Source organism: Acipenser ruthenus, chromosome 25 (assembly GCF_902713425.1).
Source record: "Acipenser ruthenus chromosome 25, fAciRut3.2 maternal haplotype, whole genome shotgun sequence".
In the NCBI taxonomy this organism is placed as follows: domain Eukaryota; kingdom Metazoa; phylum Chordata; class Actinopteri; order Acipenseriformes; family Acipenseridae; genus Acipenser; species Acipenser ruthenus.
Genome location: NC_081213.1, coordinates 28348421 through 28362207, shown reverse-complemented (window position 1 = coordinate 28362207; position 13787 = coordinate 28348421). Strand labels below are relative to the sequence as shown.

The following is a 13787-nucleotide window of genomic DNA, read 5'->3' as shown; positions in this document are numbered from 1 at the left end:
GGCTCGTGTAGTTTGATCGGTCCCCAGCTCTCACAGCGGCTCAGGCTCTTGTAGTTTGATCGGTCCCCAGCTCTCACAGTGGCTCAGGCTCGTGTAGTTTGATCGGTTCCCAGCTCTCACAGTGGCTCAGGCTCGTGTAGTCTGATCGGTCCCCAGCTCTCACAGTGGCTCAGGCTCGTGTAGTTTGATCGGTCCCCAGCTCTCACAGTGGCTCAGGCTCGTGTAGTTTGATCGGTCCCCAGCTCTCACAATGGCTCAGGCTCGTGTAGTTTGATCGGTCCCCAGCTCTCACAGCGGCTCAGGCTCGTGTAGTTTGATCGGTCCCCAGATCTCACAGCGGCTCAGGCTCGTGTAGTTTGATCGGTCCCCAGCTCTCACAGCGGCTCAGGCTCGTGTAGTTTGATCGGTCCCCAGATCTCACAGCGGCTCAGGCTCGTGTAGTTTGATCGGTCCCCAGCTCTCACAGCGGCTCAGGCTCGTGTAGTTTGATCAGTCCCCAGCTCTCATAGCGGCTCAGGCTCGTGTAGTTTGATCTGTCCCCAGCTCTCACAGTGGCTCAGGCTCGTGTAGTTTGATCGGTCCCCAGATCTCACAGGGGCTCAGGCTCGTGTAGTTTGATCGGTCCCCAGCTCTCACAGCAGCTCAGGCTCGTGTAGTTTGATCGGTCCCCAGCTCTCACAGCAGCTCAGGCTCGTGTAGTTTGATCGGTCCCCAGCTCTCACAGGCAGCGGCTCAGGCTCGTGTAGTTTGATCGGTCCCCAGCTCTCACAGCGGCTCAGGCTCGTGTAGTTTGATCGGTCCCCAGCTCTCACAGCGGCTCAGGCTCGTGTAGTTTGATCGGTCCCCAGCTCTCACAGCGGCTCAGGCTTGTGTAGTTTGATCGGTCCCCAGCTCTCACAGCGGCTCAGGCTCGTGTAGTTTGATCGGTCCCCAGCTCTCACAGGCAGCGGCTCAGGCTCGTGTAGTTTGATCGGTCCCCAGCTCTCACAGGGGCTCAGGCTCGTGTAGTTTGATCGGTCCCCAGCTCTCACAGCGGCTCAGGCTCGTGTAGTTTGATCGGTCCCCAGCTCTCACAGCGGCTCAGGCTCGTGTAGTTTGATCGGTCCCCAGCTCTCACAGCGGCTCAGGCTCGTGTAGTTTGATCGGTCCCCAGCTCTCACAGCGGCTCAGGCTCGTGTAGTTTGATCGGTCCCCAGCTCTCACAGGCAGCGGCTCAGGCTCGTGTAGTTTGATCGGTCCCCAGCTCTCACAGGGGCTCAGGCTCGTGTAGTTTGATCGGTCCCCAGCTCTCACAGGCAGCGGCTCAGGCTCGTGTAGTTTGATCGGTCCCCAGCTCTCACAGCGGCTCAGGCTCGTGTAGTTTGATCGGTCCCCAGCTCTCACAGTGGCTCAGGCTCGTGTAGTTTGATCGGTCCCCAGCTCTCACAGTGGCTCAGGCTCGTGTAGTTTGATCGGTCCCCAGCTCTCACAGCGGCTCAGGCTCGTGTAGTTTGATCGGTCCCCAGCTCTCACAGCGGCTCAGGCTCGTGTAGTTTGATCGGTCCCCAGCTCTCACAGGGGCTCAGGCTCGTGTAGTTTGATCGGTCCCCAGCTCTCACAGCGGCTCAGGCTCGTGTAGTTTGATCGGTCCCCAGCTCTCACAGCGGCTCAGGCTCGTGTAGTTTGATCGGTCCCCAGCTCTCACAGTGGCTCAGGCTCGTGTAGTTTGATCGGTCCCCAGCTCTCACAGTGGCTCAGGCTCGTGTAGTTTGATCTGTCCCCAGCTCTCACAGTGGCTCAGGCTCGTGTAGTTTGATCGGTCCCCAGCTCTCACAGCGGCTCAGGCTCGTGTAGTCTGATCGGTCCCCAGCTCTCACAGCGGCTCAGGCTCGTGTAGTCTGATCGGTCCCCAGCTCTCACAGCGGCTCAGGCTCGTGTAGTTTGATCGGTCCCCAGCTCTCACAGGGGCTCAGGCTCGTGTAGTTTGATCGGTCCCCAGCTCTCACAGTGGCTCAGGCTCGTGTAGTTTGATCGGTCCCCAGCTCTCACAGCGGCTCAGGCTCGTGTAGTTTGATCGGTCCCCAGCTCTCACAGGCAGCGGCTCAGGCTCGTGTAGTTTGATCGGTCCCCAGCTCTCACAGGGGCTCAGGCTCGTGTAGTTTGATCGGTCCCCAGCTCTCACAGGCAGCGGCTCAGGCTTGTGTAGTTTGATCGGTCCCCAGCTCTCACAGCGGCTCAGGCTCGTGTAGTTTGATCGGTCCCCAGCTCTCACAGCGGCTCAGGCTCGTGTAGTTTGATCGGTCCCCAGCTCTCACAATGGCTCAGGCTCGTGTAGTTTGATCGGTCCCCAGCTCTCACAGCGGCTCAGGCTCTTGTAGTTTGATCGGTCCCCAGCTCTCACAGCGGCTCAGGCTCTTGTAGTTTGATCGGTCCCCAGCTCTCACAGTGGCTCAGGCTCGTGTAGTTTGATCGGTCCCCAGCTCTCACAGCGGCTCAGGCTCTTGTAGTTTGATCGGTCCCCAGCTCTCACAGGCAGCGGCTCAGGCTCGTGTAGTTTGATCGGTCCCCAGCTCTCACAGGCAGTGGCTCAGGCTCGTGTAGTTTGATCGGTCCCCAGCTCTCACAGTGGCTCAGGCTCGTGTAGTTTGATCGGTCCCCAGCTCTCACAGCGGCTCAGGCTCTTGTAGTTTGATCGGTCCCCAGCTCTCACAGGCAGCGGCTCAGGCTCGTGTAGTTTGATCGGTCCCCAGCTCTCACAGTGGCTCAGGCTCGTGTAGTTTGATCAGTCCCCAGCTCTCACAGTGGCTCAGGCTCGTGTAGTTTGATCGGTCCCCAGCTCTCACAGGCAGCGGCTCAGGCTCGTGTAGTTTGATCGGTCCCCAGCTCTCACAGGCAGCGGCTCAGGCTCGTGTAGTTTGCGTGCTCTTGCTGAGCTGCATAAACAAACAGGCTCTTGTTTTGCTGCTTGCCTGCGCTCCGCTCGATCATGAATTGAATCGAGTGTGACGGAGTGGGCAGGGGAGTGTGAAATGCTCTTGAGTGCAGAGTGGAGAGCTCTGTGTGTGTGTGTGTGACAGCATACTGACCAGGATGACCATGGGAAAAGCATGCACGCTGACCATGGTGAACTTTGATCAGGGGCGCCCCGCTGATCCCGGGAGGATTGTGGTTAATGATTGTTTTTCTCTTGGCTGGTGGAGATGCTGACTCAGGGGCAGGGAGAGGGAGAGGGGCCGCGCTGTGAGATTCAGGAGTGAGACAGACCTGATAAACAAGGCTGGAACATGTTGAACACGCCTCACTGCTCACCAGCAACACAATAAGAACCGGGGATCGAAACACTCACCAGGTTAGAGATTCATTTACTGATCTCTACCACCTTTAACCCTTTCATACATGGAGGCGAATTAAACAATAAATAAATGAATTAAAAAAATGAAAAATCAACTTCAAGTCTTCCTATGAGAGACACCTGCATGGTAATCTCATGGGAGGATGCCCCCCCTATAAACACAATGGAAAATAATTGAATAAATGTTCAACGACAAATATGTGTCCCAAAGTACTTTCCCGTTATTTTCAATATTTTGTGCATGAAAAGCGCAAACTGTTTGTTAGTGGGACTGTGGTCTTGTGTTAAGTGGGCTGTCCTAACACACTGGCACAGCGAGGGGCCTGCTGCAGGTAACCGTCACACAGCCAGTAACAGCTGCACAAAGACGACAGCAGCGTCCTCAGGAGAGCTGCGGCTTACAAGCATGACACCAGTTACACCGCATGGGAGATGAGGCAACACTGAAAGAAACGGGAATGCAAAATTCATGGACTTCAATTCAACAATGCTGAAACAGAGAAAATACAAAACACTACATTCAACTGAAATCAAGTTTGATTTAATGAATTGGTTTTATTAAAGAATAATATTAAAAATAAAGCCAAGTTGTTGTTTGTTTTTTTTTGCTGTTGTTGTTTTAAACATAAAATTGTTTCAACATTTACAAACAATAATGCCAAAATAAACAAAACAGGTTAAACAGAACAGGTAACAATTAAAAGACAAAAATAAAACACTTAGTGAAACGGCTTTCTTTCAGAAATTAGTTTCAGTAAGATTTTCATTTTTCCCTTTTAAATAAACTAACACTTTTAATCACACGGTCACTGAAGACACGATGCAGTGTGAACAGGAAACGGAGAACAGAGGTGTTACATGAAAGGTTTCCCCCCTTCTACAAACTTACAGTAAATCAGTTCCACTGAAGGAGGGTTACAGAAATGTCCCTCCTGGAACAGAGATTTCAAAATAATGGTTCCCCCAGAATGGAGTAGGTAATTGAGGACAATGGTCTCTTTTGGTACAGTACTAGAATGAAAGAGGCAGCTAGAACTGCAGCACCCCCCCCCACACACAGAAGAAAATACACCAGCAATGGAACTTTAGAAATACGAACATGAAACCTGCTTTCAATGACAAACTAGAAATCTTTGTCCAATGTAACAGCAAAAACAACACCACATGAGGTTGAGGTGGACTTCAGTCGGGTGTGTTTCTCTCCTGACGTGTGCTTACTTGACTTACTTTCTCAGAAGAGTTTCTCTCCCGTTTTGTAAAAGTGAATGTTTAAGGTGCAGTGTTCCAGTGTACCGGAAACAGCCCCTCCCAGCACACTGACACTGTCACAGAGTGGCACCGGCGATCTCCCACTACTCTCAATGGGAAGACTGTATGGAGGAAACTGCTAATAATATTATTAATAAGAACAAAATAAAAACAAGAGTCAGCACACAATCTCAATTCAACCCTAAAGCAATTCAAGTAACATAAAACAGCAACGAGGAACGTTTCCCCTTCAAATACGCTTGTGCTGAGAAAAAAAACACAAAGAAAACAAACGCTTGATATAAAATGAAACTCTGTATTTACAGTCTCTCCGCAGCGTCCCGGCACACCGCACACAATGTTGCACAGCTCTGTGGGTCAGGACCGCCCAGCTCTACAAGAGGATCTGGACACGGTCCTGCCTGGCTCGGGTTCGAAACTCAGCTCCAGAAGATCAGTTACTTTATACTGCTGGGGGCGCTATTGAAGGAAGAGAAAACGATCCAGAACTACTTAACACTCAAGCGCTGGAAATACTAAAAGAAATGGAAAACATTCTACGGAAAACGGAAAGGAGAGGAACTATCAACCGGGTCAGCCTTGCTGGTTGATTTGATCATCCGAGACTCTGAAAAGACACAGATGGGTTTTAGAGCATTTTACAGCACTGAGGAATCCTGCAGGAGCGCATCAGCCACCTAACCCAGGGGGAGTCCATGGTGCTGCACAAGGCTCTAAAAATGTACAAATAAATAAATAAATAAATACATCAATAAATCAATGAATCAATGATAGAAAGCCTCAGTATGTTGATCGAATCAAGGCCGTTTCTGCTTCTGCCCCTGTAGTTTATATTGCTGCAGGCTGGACCTCTCTCCACAGTGATAATCTGCTTCAGAAACAAGGCTTGCTCGCGATACACGTTTTATAGGGTCCAGACACACCCACAAGGCTCTCAGTAAAACCTGGAACGGCTCAAACAGCGATGCATCAGGAGTCCTCTGTCGTCCTGTGCCCCTGGACCTGCTTCAGTCCCTCCTCTCTGCTAGCTGCATTCCAGCAGCCTCCTCACACAGAACAGGCAGCGTTCCGACACAGGAAAACATCTTTTTATTTTCCAAGGAATTCACCCAAAAAAAAAAAAAAAAAAAACCTGGGAAAGAATCTCCGAGTCCATCCCAGATCCCTCTGTCCATCCCGAAGAAAATCCTGAACAAGCATGAAGGTCCCATTGACCCCCAAATCCAAACACGCACACCCCCCTCGTCCTCGGTCTCTCGGTCATCCCTCCACCTGATGGCGCTCTTGTCTTGCATGGCACCTATTCCCCCTCTCTCGCTCTCTTTCATGCCCTTGTTCTCCGTACTTCCCTTGCAGTAGTGAGATATGCTTCTGTCTCATTGGCCACAGTAAAGAGCCCCGCCCACCCTCCCTCCTGTCTACGCCCCCGACCCCAGCTTGCTGTCCGATTGGCTGCCTGAGGTTTCAGGGTGGAGCCACTCGTGTGCGAGGATTTGCTCCAGTGTGGGTCTGTCTTTGGGGTCCTGCGACAGGCACCATTCGATCAGGCGACAGCACGCTGCGGAGAGAAACGAGACGACAGGTTAGGAATACAGAACCAGCTGCAAAATCACGTGCGAAAGATTCGTCAACATAAAACCTTCACTATTCACTGTCTCGCTGGCGGAGGTGCCTCCCTAGCCCACAGCCGGCTGTGGCTGTGCTGCAGTAGCTCCTCCCTGGGGTTGGGTGGCGCTGTGTTTACCTGCGGAGGGCTGGCACTGGCGGTAGTGGATCTGCCCCAGCGTGATCTCGTCGTCGTGCTCGAAGGGGATGTCCCCACACACCATGTCGTACAGCAGGATCCCCAGGGACCACACTGCAGCCGGCTTGCCGTGGTACTGACCCGAACGGATCCACTCGGGGGGGCTGTACACACGAGTGCCTGCGGGGGGAGACAGAGACACGGTCAAAACATGACAGCACGAGAAAGACACATTATATATATATATTATATATAGATATAGATATAGATATATATATATATGCATGTTATCTTTTTCTAGGCTACTAACACCCTCCTCCCCTGCCCCAAACCGTCAAAGTCATGGTATTGGTATAGCTAATCTCTGCAGGTCCACCAGCACGTTCTCATCCCCATCCTTATCCCTATCCCCTCTCCTCACCATCGAAGTCGTGGTAGAGCCCATCTCGGAGCAGGGCTCCCGACCCGAAGTCCAGTAGCTGCAGGGAGCCGCTCTGCAGGTCCACCAGCACGTTCTCATCCTTGATGTCTCTGTGCAGGACGCCGCGGGCGTGGCAGTGCTGCACCGCGCGGCTCAGCTGGCTGAAGAAGGTGCGGGCCGTGTCCTCAGGCAGTGTCCCGCGCTCCGAGATGAAGTCGAACAGGTCCTGGCAGGACTCGGGCCGCTCCAGAACCATCAGGAACCCGTCGGGACACTCGCGCCACTCCAGCATCCGGACCACCCCCCGCGAACCCACCCCCACCGACACCTTCCGCAGGAGCACGATCTCCAGAGGCACGAGCCGGCCCTCCTGGGGGAGAGGAGAGAGAGAAGTAAACCAGGGGAGAGGAGAGAGAGGGAAACCAGGGGGAGAGGAGAGAATCAAACCAGGGGAGAGGAGAGAGAGGGGGAAACCAGGGGGAGAAGAGAGAGTCAAACCAGGGGAGAGGAGAGAGAGGGGGAAACCAGGGGGAGAGGAGAGAATCAAACCAGGGGAGAGGAGAGAGAGGGGGAAACCAGGGGGAGAGAGAGAGTCAAACCAGGGGAGAGGAGAGAGAGGGGGAAACCAGGGGGACAGGAGAGAATCAAACCAGGGGAGAGGAGAGAGAGGGGGAAACCAGGGGGAGAGAGAGAGTCAAACCAGGGGAGAGGAGAGAGAGGGGGAAACCAGGGGGACAGGAGAGAATCAAACCAGGGGAGAGGAGAGAGAGGGGGAAACCAGGGGGAGAAGAGAGAGTCAAACCAGGGGAGAGGAGAGAGAGGGGGAATCCAGGGGGAGAGAGAGAGAGTCTTGCTAACATCCCCGTATTCACAACACCGGAGCAAGCGCACATACTTCAAAACATTTTCTTATTATTTTTGAATTTTTTATGAACGTTTGTGAGGTTTAGAACTTCTGAACCTCTTGTTGGATTGATCTGATGTTTTGTATGGATGTTTGCCAAAGGGGAACCAAAGTGGCACAATTGATCAAACCGCTATGCCATTGGAGTATGATTTCCCATTCCTGCATTCAGATATTATTGATTGGATACGCAACCTAACAGAGCCTGCTCATTGGCTCAGAGGTACAACATCCCATAATCCCCCGGGCCTCACCATGGTGCACAGCTCTCCAAGCCGGTCCCTGGTCACGTACTTGATCGCCACCTGGAGTGGAGAAACAAAGACAGAAAACATGACTCCAGTCCCATCAGAAATACACCAAAACAAGTGAGTGAATTCAATGACAAACGTTTCGGCTTTCTCAATGCCTCTTCTAGCCCAAGCACTGGTCATGGGTAATCCTAACAGACACTCCCATTGGCTGAGGTGCACGCCCGTCTTGTCCGAGAGAGAGAGAGAGAGAGAGAGAGAGAGAGAGCCACACAAACTCCAGGTGTGTGCTGGACTCACCGGCAGCCCGTCGCTGATGCGGACCCCTGCGTAGACCGTCCCGAACCCCCCTCTGCCAACCACCGGCCCCACCTGGTACACCTTCTCAAGGGGCTCCTTGACTGCGCAGGGGAAACAGAGGAGACACAGACAGACAATCAGGATCACGGACAACAGAAACAACTGGGGCTTGTGGCATGAGATCTAAAAAGTGCTTCCCAGCCCATTGAACTGCTGCAGGTGGTGCTACAGTGTTTCCAGCTGAGCCTGGCTAGGAACAGACCCAGGAGCAGACTCAGCTGTTAACACTGACAGGTGGGGTTACAATGTTATAGCAATGTGCTACTGGGTACATTTCATTCCATTGCACATAAAAACAATCCATCCGCTCGTTCACAAGTAATCATCATTGCATGACCCGTCCACGCCATTCACTGATCCTTCTACAGTGCAAAGGTCGCCAGTGGCTGAGTTAGAAAAACAAGCCCATCACACAGCCTCCACCGTGTTTAACACTGGGCATGAGGAGCCTTTCTCCAATTCTTCTCCTCTCTTCCTCCAAACATATTGTTGCTTTCTTGGTAAAAGAAATTCAGTTTTGGAATCGTCTGATCACTTTATATTTTGCAGTTTTTTAATAAAATCTGTTTTTAAATACTGTACATATTTTCAGTTTTCCATTTACTGTACTTCATATGTTCATATTTAAACAGCATGCTAGGAATTTCAAACGCGTTTGTGTTCCGGAATATCCGTGGCGGTTGGCAGCGCCGACCTTTGTTTGTGGTCTTTGTCCCGCTGCACAGATACCTAAACAAAGACACGTGGGGAGAGCGTTTGAATTCTACAGCTCTAAAATTGTGAAGAGAAGAAAAAAATACTGAAGCGTGAAAACGACTCCGTTTAACGTATGTAGACTTCCATTTGGCGATAGCAACAACTCCCGGATCCCCCAAACCTCCTCGCTATACAGTGCGCATAGCGCTGCCTGTAACAAACAACCCTTAGCGACCCTAGACAACAATGACCAGGAATAAATCAAATACATTGTCAGCATGGGTTACCCATCCAGCTCTGAATCAGACACGCTGCTCCTGTGCAATAGTGCAAAACCACGACCGCGATTATAAGGAATAAATCAAATACATTGTCAGCATGGGTTACCCATCCAGCTCTGAATCAGACACGCTGCTCCTGTGCAAATAGTGCAAAACCACGACAGCAATTATAAGGAATAAATCAAATACATTGTCAGCATGGGTTACCCATCCAGCTCTGAATCAGACACGCTGCTCCTGTGTAAATAGTGCAAAACCACGACAGCGATTATAAGGAATAAATCAAATACATTGTCAGCATGGGTTACCCATCCAGCTCTGAATCAGACACGCTGCTCCTGCGTAAATAGTGCAAAACCACGACAGCGATTATAAGGAATGTACTGCAAAAACCCCACAACACTCTAATAATACACGCAAGGAGCCGGTTTACCTGTTGCTGGCAATCCGGATTGTGAAGCGCTCGCTGGGGTTGTAATGTTCCTGAGAAACGTGCCCGTGTTCGGCGTCGTCGGGTTAGAGGACAGCAGCATTTCCACACAAACAGTAATCAAATGAGAAATGTTTGAAACGCTAAGGGTTGGCTTGTCCGGTTCTTGCGCTGTTTCTGTGTTACTGGGATGTTGTGTTGCTGTTGAGTTGTTTGTTATTTCAAACGATGGGGGCAAGGGAGGAATAACAACAAATATTTTTTAAAAAAAACAAACTAACAAAACAATGATCTTCCGACTTCCTACCGCTCGCCCCGCAGAAACCGGCGAGGGTGCGCAGCTTTCAGAAGCGCATCCTTAGCGTGCCTCGCATCGACCCGTCCCTCCCAGCCCGTGTGCTGGTGTATTCCCTTGCTTTCACACAGACTGGATGTTTAAATCGTGGACCAGCTGCGCCCTCTTCTTCCTCACGAGTTTAAAACATGTGCCCCTAAGCCGGGTGCGCGGGAGGGAGAGAAGGGAACCCGGTTCAACGAGATTCCCAGCCCGCAGCGGTTTCGCTCCACACGCCGGTTAAGCCGGTTCCTCAGACCACGCTGCTTTTCCTCCTCTTTTTTTTTCTCTCTCTCTCTCTACTACAACTAAATGCAGTCACCAGCCAGGTGACGTCACAATCTCGGCTGCACAAACTGTATCCATTCATAAAAATAAAAAAAAACACCTCCCGGCCAATCACAGCGCGGCGCTGGCAAAGGCAGGACACGCCCAACGGTCTCGGAACGCCCAGGCGGCAGCGCGCGATTTTTGATTTTGTATTGACAGACTGGCCAATCACCGCGTGGATAGACAAAGGGGGGGTGGGGCGTGGGAAGAGGGAGAGGCGGCGATTGGATGGACACTAAACAACAACTAAAAGGAGTTTCAGTAACGACCAGGGTGACCAATCAGAGCGCCGCTCGGTCGCCACAGCAACAGGAGAAGCTGCAGCGTGGAGTTGCTGTGGACTGTGTGAAACCAGCATGGTGCTCCCTGTGAAGTGCCCTCTTTGCACCGCTGTAATTATTATTATTTATTTCTTAGCAGACTTACAATTGTTACAAGATATCACATTATTTTTACATACAATTACCCATTTATACAGTTGGGTTTTTACTGGAGCAATCTAGGTAAAGTACCTTGCTCAAGGGTACAGCAGCAGTGTCCCCCCCACCTGGGATTGAACCCACGCCCTTCCGGTCAAGAGTCCAGAGCCCTGACAACCACTCCACACTGCTTCCCATAGCTAGTACTATAGCTCGTGTAATCAGAAACTGCGTAGCACAAATAAACAGCGGGTCACGCTGGTTCACAGCATCTGTATCTCTTTAAAAACAAATCCATGCGCTCCCTCCCTCCCTCCCTCCCCCAAACGATGCGTGCACGGATTACTGTCAGTAACACAGCTACGGAGCTCAGTAACACTCCATAGATCTCGATTATGCGATCAAAATACGCGCTACAATTATTGTGTTTTCATTTTTTTTTTTGGTTATTCTTTATCGATAAAATATAAGGTGTCCGTTAAGCGTTTCCATTCCAGCTCTACACCTTAAAGAACTCTGTCTTTACCGAGGGGGGAAGTGCACGGCCGAGCTGACGCTGCATCCGCCTTCTATTAGCAAGTAGCTCACAAGTGTAGTATTTAATTCCAGTTACACATTTATTTACCCCCAAGATGCTTAGCTCTGTGTTACAGCAAAAACACGAGTGTGATTGAATCATTAAAACAAGTTTAACAGTCTCATTAAAACATAGCACGCGCCAATCGTTAGCATTATTATATAAGCTATATGCTGGCTGAATTAAAAAAAAACAAAAAAAACGAATAAAACAAAATAAAAATCTATATCTTTATTGTCGTCATCCGTCCCCCCACCCCCCTTTGTCAGATAACAAAAGCACTTGACTACACCCCCCCAAAATGTCCATCGTCACTCACACCAGCACATGCATGCCTATCACAGCGGGGAGAATCGTGTGTTCTGCATGCAGTTCAAGGACGATCCACCAGGAGGCGACATTCATTCAACTTCACTGCGTTAAATAAATGTCGCCTTCTCGGAGTGTTCTTATCTTACATCATTTCCAGTTCTGGAACACTCACAGAGGGATTTCCAGAAAGCTCCACGCTGTTTTATAATGCAGATCTTTAAATGAGCGGGTCGTGTTCCGCAGGGGCCTGGCTGTCTCGTGAGCAGTTATTCCTCGTTGTTGTACTCCTGGCTCTGCAGAGGCTGCGCAGTGCAGTAGATTATTCAGGCTCTGAAGCAAGTTACAGGGTTTCCAATGCAAGTATCATATCAGCAGAGGCATGCAGAGCATGCACAGCAAGCTCCGCTGCTCCCACTAGGGAAGGGGAACCCTCTCGGTCAGTACACAACGTTTTTCCATAGTGCCACTTGAGCCAGTAGAGAAAGGGGGGTCGGGCTGGTTAGTCGGGTTCGGGTCGGTTCAGGTCGCGCAGAGCCCTCATGACAGCTGCACATGCATTATAACACCCTGCGGCTAGACTTCTCAAGCGCACCTGTATGCGCAGCTGCACAGAGCGGCTCTTCACAGTACGTCAAAACCCGCTTAACAGAATCACCCCTTCATTCACACCCGAGTAAATAATAGAAAGAATACCTCCCGCTTTAATACATCAGTCTGTGTGACCAAAATGAAGCAAGCATCGATAACAATACCCTGTACAACACAAACCCGCTTATAACAGCATGGTGCGCTCCATGGTAAACGGACAAACACTCCTCCCAGAACTGTTACGAACTCAACGCAGCTACCTTTACAAATACCGAAAGAGACTTCATGAATCAACGCGTGCTATACTAGGCTCCGGGAATGCGACGCACACATAACACGGCACGCTTGTGTTTGTTACAGATATGCTCCTTGTATTTAAAGAGAATCAATAATGATAACGATAATAATAATAATAATAATAATAATAATAGCAGCTCGCTTACCGGGCTCTTGCTTCGGGAAGCTCGGAAAGTAGTTGTGAGTGTTCTGGTGCCGGATGACTTGCTCGGATGACATTGCGGTTGTTAATATCGGGTGTGTAAAATCTATCGAGCTATAGTGGAGAGCTCTGTGCTGCTCGCACTGCTGCACAGCCCAGCAGTGTATCATTCATGTGCGTGTGCTGTGGTGAAGTCCCGGGGCAGGTCGGTAAACATCCAGTTTGAAATGCAGGAGCTGAGTGGAGCACTGGCACGGGACGCGTCCACCTGTCTAATCAGCGCATGCGCAGAGTCTGCCCATCTCTACCCTCCTCGTCATATTATTATTATTATTATTATTATTATTATTATTATTATTATTATTATTATTATTATTATTATTATTATTATTACATCACAACAGCAGCGTTGGTGACAATTGCTCAGTATTATTAAGTACAATATTATTATCCGCGCTGCCGCCGGGTGGTCAAGGCGCTACCCCGCTATTAGTATTATTATTAGCCTGCATTATGATCAACACTTCTGTATTCATGTCCTTCCAGAAAGCGCCAGTCGCAGCAGAAACTGTAGTTTAGTGGAAGCTAATAGGCGAGTCACGATCTGCTCCACTGACTGAATGACTGGCACTTTATTTTTTCAGAAAGTTGTCCCTGCCCCTTTTCAGAAACACCCCCGACCTGATCCACTCCGCTTCGCTAGTAAAGCACCTGACCGGCCCATTTCACTGATCGTGAGCCAAAAAGAAGGAAATAAACCTCCTGAGTGATGCTGTCTGCAATAACTCCAAGACCGTGTTCTTCCTCAGTCTAGTGAAGCCTGCAGTACAAAGGGACATGTCATTGGAAGCTACTTCCTCTTAAAATAATGCATTGTACTTGGAAGGAGGGCTACCCAATTTTCCCGAACCCCCATTTCCCTGCGTACACCCCCTCTCTGCACCGTCAGCATGGCTCAGCTAACCTGAATCTATCATTACTGCAGCCCTGCAGAGAGAGAGAGAGAGAGAGAGAGAGAGAGGAGGGAGCAGTGTGACACACATACAGCCAGCTGTGCGTCAGTGTGAAGTCAGTGGCTGGAGTCAGCTGACTGCCTCAGTC

General features: G+C 50.4%; 1 protein-coding gene across 2 annotated transcripts; it reads right to left on the bottom strand.

The window, feature by feature from the left end:
- Nucleotides 1–3866: 3866 nt before the first annotated feature.
- LOC117963443 (serine/threonine-protein kinase pim-3-like) lies at nucleotides 3867–13394 on the bottom strand. Of its 2 annotated transcripts, none has more exons than XM_059000088.1 (6): nucleotides 12691–13394; nucleotides 8221–8321; nucleotides 7924–7974; nucleotides 6766–7135; nucleotides 6345–6524; nucleotides 3867–6158 (listed from the first exon to the last, which is right to left on the bottom strand). In XM_059000088.1, exons 1-6 carry the CDS (start codon nucleotides 12854–12856, stop codon nucleotides 6019–6021), a joined length of 1008 nt encoding a protein of 335 aa, XP_058856071.1. In that variant the 5' UTR covers nucleotides 12857–13394; the 3' UTR covers nucleotides 3867–6018. The 2 variants fall into 2 exon arrangements, with proteins under 2 accessions (XP_058856071.1, XP_058856072.1); XM_059000089.1 differs by lacking the exon at nucleotides 12691–13394 and adding an exon at nucleotides 9691–10830.
- Between the last annotated feature and the right edge of the window lie 393 nt (nucleotides 13395–13787).